The 6,106-nt window shown below is 19.1% G+C and overlaps 1 protein-coding gene across 1 annotated transcript in view; it reads right to left on the bottom strand.

Moving 5' to 3' along the window:
* Positions 1-6,106, bottom strand: part of LOC117171665 (E3 UFM1-protein ligase 1 homolog) — a 35,665-nt gene that overhangs the window by 17,706 nt on the left and 11,853 nt on the right. The window contains exon 3 of the mRNA XM_033359176.1: positions 3,407-3,553. Coding sequence (XP_033215067.1) covers positions 3,407-3,553 — 147 coding nt within the window. The remainder of the gene's footprint in view (positions 1-3,406; positions 3,554-6,106) is intronic.

Below are 6,106 nucleotides of genomic sequence, written 5' to 3'. Positions count from 1 at the left end.
GATTAATTTTTTACGAAATATTTGGAAAATAATTTTTGAAACGAAATTTTATGAAAATTCTTTTATCTTTAAACAATTTTCTTCTAAAGTGATAAATCTTTAATAATTTTCAATAAAATAGGTAAATTTTTAATCAGAAAAATTAATTTTCAATAATACAGATTCATTTTTTACCAAATATTTGAAAATTGACGGTGAAAATTAATTTTTTGAAAACGAAAATGTATGAAAATTCTTTTATCTTTAAACAATTTTCTTCTAAAGTGATAAATCTTTAGAGAAAAAATAATAATTTTCAATAATATAGGTAAATTTTTAATCAAACAAATTAATTTTCAATAAAACATATTAATTTTTTTGACAAATATTTGAAAATTAATTTTTAAAACGAAAATGCATGAAAATTCTTTTATCTGTAAATCAATTTTCAACTCAAGTGATAAATCTTTATTGAAAAAAATTTTTCCAATAAAATGGGTAAATTTTTAATCAAATTAATTTCCAACAAAACAGATTAATTTTTTACCAAATATTTGGAAATTAATATTTGAAACGAAAATTTATGAAAATTCTTTTATCTTTAAACAATTTTCTTCTAAAGTGATAAATCTTTAGAGAAAAAAGCAATAATTTTCAATAAAATAGGTAAATTTTTAATCAGAAAAATTAATTTTCAATAATACAGATTAATTTTTCACCAAATATTTGAAAATTAATTTTTAAAAAGAAAATGTATGAAAATTCTTTTATCTTTAAATCTATGTTCAACTAATGTGATAATTCTTTAGAGGAAAAAAATAATTTGCAATAAAAAGTAAATTTTAAATCAAATTAATTTTCAATAAAACAGATTAATTTTTTACCAAATATTTGGAAATTAATTATTAAAACGAAAATGCATGAAAATTCTTTTATCTTTAAATCAATTTTCAACTAAAGTGATAAATATTTACAGAAAAAAAATAATTTGCAATAAAATAGGTATTTTTTCAACCAGAAAAATTAATTTTCAATAAAACAGATTAATTTTTTTACTAAATATTTGAAAATTGACGGTGAAAATTAATTTTTGAAACGAAAATGTATGAAAATTCTTTTATCTTCAAACAATTTTCTTCTAAAGTGATAAATCTTTAGAGAAAAAGTAATAATTTTCAATAAAATAGGTAAATTTTCAACCAGAAAAATTAATTTTCAATAAAACAGATTAATTTTTTACCAAATATTTGAAAATTGACGGTTAAAATTAATTTTTTGAAAACGAAAATGTATGAAAATTCTTTTATCTTTAAACAATTTTCTTCCAAAGTGATAAATCTTTAGAGAAAAAAGCAATAATTTTCAATAAAATAGGTAAATTTTTAATCAAACAAATTAATTTTCAATAAAATATATTAATTTTTTTACCAAATATTTGAAAATTAATTTTTAAAACGAAAATGCATGAAAATTCTTTTATCTGTAAATCAATTTTCAACTAAAATGATAAATCTTTAGAGAAAAAATTTTTTTCAATAAAATAGGTAAATTTTCAACCAGAAAAGTTAATTTTCAATAAAACAGATTAATTTTCAATAAAACATATTAATTTTTTTACCAAATATTTGAAAATTGATGGTAAAAAGTAATTTTTGAAACGAAAATATACGAAAATTCTTTTATCTTTAAATCAATTTTCAACTAAAGTGATAAATCTTTAGAGAAAAAAAAATTTCAATAAAATAGGTAAATTTTCAACCAGAAAAGTTAATTTTCAATAGAACAGATTAATTTTTTTACCAAATATTTGAAAATTGATGGTGAAAATTAATTTTTGAAACGAAAATATATGAAAATTTTTTTATCTTTAAATCAATTTTCATCTAAATTGATAAATCTTTAGAGAAAAAAAAATTTTCAATAAAATAGGTACATTTTCAATCAGAAAAATTAATTTTTATTGGAACAGATTAATTTTTTTACCAAATATTTGAAAATTGATGGTGAAAATTAATTTTTGAAAACAAAAAGGTATGAAAATTCTTTTATCTTTAAATATATTTTCAACTAAATTGATAAATCTTTAGAAAAAAAAATAATTTTCAATAAAATAGGTAAATTTTCAATCAGAAAAATTAATTTTCAATAAAGCATATTAATTTTTTTACCAAATATTTGAAAATTGATGGTGAAAATTAATTTTTGAAACGAAAATTCTTTTATCTTTAAATCAATTTTCAACTAACGTGATAAATCTTTAGAGAAAAAAGCCATAATTTTCAATAAAATATGTAAATTTTCAATCAGAAAAATTAATTTTCAATCAAAAAAATTAACTTTCAATAAAACAGATTAAAAGTTTTAAAAGGAAAATTTATCTTTTTCATTTTAAATTAATAATTCATATTTTTTAATCAAAAATTTAATTATTTGATTAAAAATGCATGCATTTTGTAGAAAATTTAACTATTTACTTAATTTTTTTTTCACATTGCACTTTGTTGGAAATTAATTTATTCACTGAAAATTAAATTATCCTATTTTTAATTAAAATGTTATATTTTTTATTCAAACATTTCAACTATTTAGTTAAAATGCATTTTTGTAAAGAAAATTTTCTTAAAATATAATTTTTTTTAAAATTGAACTATTTAGTTAAAAATTCATAATTTTAATTAAAAATTCATCACTTTGATTAAAAATTGAACTAGTTTGTTCAAACTGAGTTTTTTTTTTGACTGACGAATTACCAGTTTAGGCAAAAGTTGATTTCTGTGATCAGATATTTATTTTTTTTTTAAAGATTTACCATGCAGTTAAAAAATTAATTTAAATGGTTACAAATTTTAGAATTTTTTAAACCAATATATTATTATATATCATTAATATATTATTAAAAATTATAATTTTGTACCAAATATTTGAAAATTGACTAAAAAAAGATCAAAGTTCAATTAAAAATGGAATTGTTACATCTTTATTTTAAGAAATTAATTTAAAACAAAAAATACATTTTGAACTAAAATGACGAATCTTTAACCAAGAAAAAAATCAATTTTATTATTATGTTATATAAATTAGATCGAATTTAATTTAAAATACAACAAAAAGGGGGAAATTCTTGATAACGGGAAAAAAATCTTTAAAAAAAGAGGATAACAGATAAAAGAATGTGATTACTGTAATTTAATTTAAACTTAATCGATTTTAAATATTTTGACTTGACAATGTTTAATTGTTAAGGGCTTGCGATTTTAACAAATTTAATCTTTAAATACGAATTCAAAAAATAAACACTTTTTTCAATTTTAGGACGGAAAAAAAGTCAATTAGTCGAATTTTCCGTAAAAAATAAAAAAATGTTCAAAAGAGCCGAAAAAAAATGGAAAAAGTCGCGAGATCCAAGCCCTGAATTATATTTACATACCTAGATATCCATTTTGCTTGTAGAAATTATCAACCCATTCACTTTGACTCTTGGAATAAATGGATGGTACGTAAATGCTATTGCCACCCTGTTTTCCAGTAACAATTCCTGGCACTTGCATCATTTCTTGCAGACACTCAAGAATTGCTAAAAAATAAAAAATAAACTATTATTTAAAAAATATATAATTACAACTAGAGAATGAAAATGCATAAAAATTATGTTAATTTAAAAAAAGTGCGACCAAAAGTTGAATGAAAAAGTGTAAGATGGAAAATTAGATTTATTTTATAAAAAAAATTTCGAGTTTTTCAACCGAATATTTTAAAAGTATTAAAAATTAAATTCAGAGTCTTTCCCCTTTTTTTCTCAATTTATCACATAAATGCGAATTGAATATTAAAAGAATCTATTAAGAAAATCGAACTACTTTCGTTTGAAAGTTCATTCTTTTTGGTTGAAACATTTGGCAATCTTTTTTGGCTTAAACGCTTTATTATTTGAATGCAAATTTAATTATTTTGTTAAAAATTTTACAATTTTATTCAAAATGTATCCTTTTTGGATAAAATGTGAACGATTTTGTTGAAAATTCGTCTTTTTTGGTTGGAAGTTCAACCTTGAAGATTAATTTTTCAGACGAAGATTCAGAATTTAACTTGAAATTTCGTTTGTTTCATTGAATATTTATCTTTTTTAGTTGATATTCAATTATCTTGATGAATATTCAGCTTTTTCTGATAATTTGGCATTTCTGGATTAAGTTTTTGTATTTTTAGTTAGAGTAATTTATTCGATTGAAAATTTAACTATTTTCTTGAGAATTTTTTTTGCGGTTGCAAATTAATTAATTAACTTAAAATCTAACTACACTATTTATATTTGAACATTCATCCTTTATGGCATACAATTAATCTTCTTGGTTAAAACTTCTTTTTTCTGTTATTTAAAATTTAATCATTTAGTTGAAAATTCATTTTTCTAACTACTTGAAATAATTTCTTTGACTAAAAATCTAAATATTTTATTCAAGCTTGAAAAAGTATTTTTGTTGTTGAAAATTCAATTCTTTTAAAGGAAATTAATCTTTTTCGTTAAAAATTCTTCTATTTTTGTATAAAATTAATCTTCTTAGTTTAAGTTTCAACTATATATCTTTTCAGTCGAAAATTAATTTATTTGGTTGAAAAATTAACTATTTCCTTGAAAATTAATTTTATAACTAAAAATTTAACTACACTACTTCTAGTTGAAAATTCATCTTTTTTAGTACAAAATTTAACTTTTCGGGTGAAAATGAACTTTTTAATTGTTTAAAATAATTTCTTCAGCTGATAATTTAACGATTTTATTTAGGATTTAAAATTTATATAAATATATGTTTTTGTTTGTTTAAAAAACTGATTATTTCGATACAAATTAAATTATTTTGTTGAAAATTCAAGAAATTTGTTTAAAAATCTTCCTTTTTGGATAAAAATGTAACTGTTTTACTCAAAATTCGTCTTTCGGTTTAAAATTCAACTATTTTGATCAATATTTTTCTTCTTCTAGTTGAAGATTCAATTATTTTTATAAAAATTCATCTTTTTCGTTAGAAATTCCTCTATTTTTGTATAAATTTAATCTCTTAGTTTAAAATGTAACCAGTTCAACTATCAATCTTTTCAGTTAAAAAATAATTAATTTAGTTGAAAAATGAACTATTTTCTTGAAAATTAATTCTATAACTGAAAATTTAACTGCAGAACTTCTAGAATTTAACTTTTAGGCTGAAAATGAAATTTTTAATTGTTTAAAATAATTTCTTCAGCTGATAATTTAACGATTTTATTTAGGATTTAAAATTTATTTAAATATATGTTTTTGTTTGTTTAAAAAACTGATCATTTCGATACAAATTAAATTATTTTGTTGAAAATTCAAGAAATTTGTTAAAAAATCTTTCTTTTTTGATTAAAATTTAACTGTCTTTCTAAAAATTCGTCTTTCGGTTTAAAATTCAACTATTTTGATCAATATTTATCTTCTTCTAGTTGAAAATTCAATTATTTTTATAAAAATTCATCTTTTTCGTTAGAAATTCCTCTATTTTTGTATAAATTTAATCTCTTAGTTGAAAAATCAACTATTTTCTTGAAAATTATTTTACTTTCGGTTGAAAATTAATTCTATAACTGAAAATTTAACTGCACAACTTCTAGTTGAAAATTCATCTTTTTTAGTACAAAATTTAACTTTTCGGGTGAAAATGAACTTTTTAATTGTTTAAAATAATTTCTTCAGCTGATAATTTAACGATTTTATTTAGGATTTAAAATTTATATAAATATATGTTTTTGTTTGTTTAAAAAACTGATTATTTCGATACAAATTAAATTATTTTGTTGAAAATTCAAGAAATTTGTTTAAAAATCTTCCTTTTTGGATGAAAATGTAACTGTTTTACTCAAAATTCGTCTTTCGGTTTAAAATTCAACTATTTTGATCAATATTTATCTTCTTCTAGTTGAAAATTCAATTATTTTTATAAAAATTCATCTTTTTCGTTAGAAATTCCTCTATTTTTGTATAAATTTAATCTCTTAGTTTAAAATTTAACCAGTTCAACTATCAATCTTTTCAGTTAAAAAATAATTAATTTAGTTGAAAAATGAACTATTTTCTTGAAAATTAATTCTATAACTGAAAATTTAACTG

Source organism: Belonocnema kinseyi, chromosome 4 (assembly GCF_010883055.1).
Source record: "Belonocnema kinseyi isolate 2016_QV_RU_SX_M_011 chromosome 4, B_treatae_v1, whole genome shotgun sequence".
Lineage (NCBI taxonomy): Eukaryota > Metazoa > Arthropoda > Insecta > Hymenoptera > Cynipidae > Belonocnema > Belonocnema kinseyi.
This window is presented reverse-complemented; position numbering and strand designations above follow the sequence as displayed.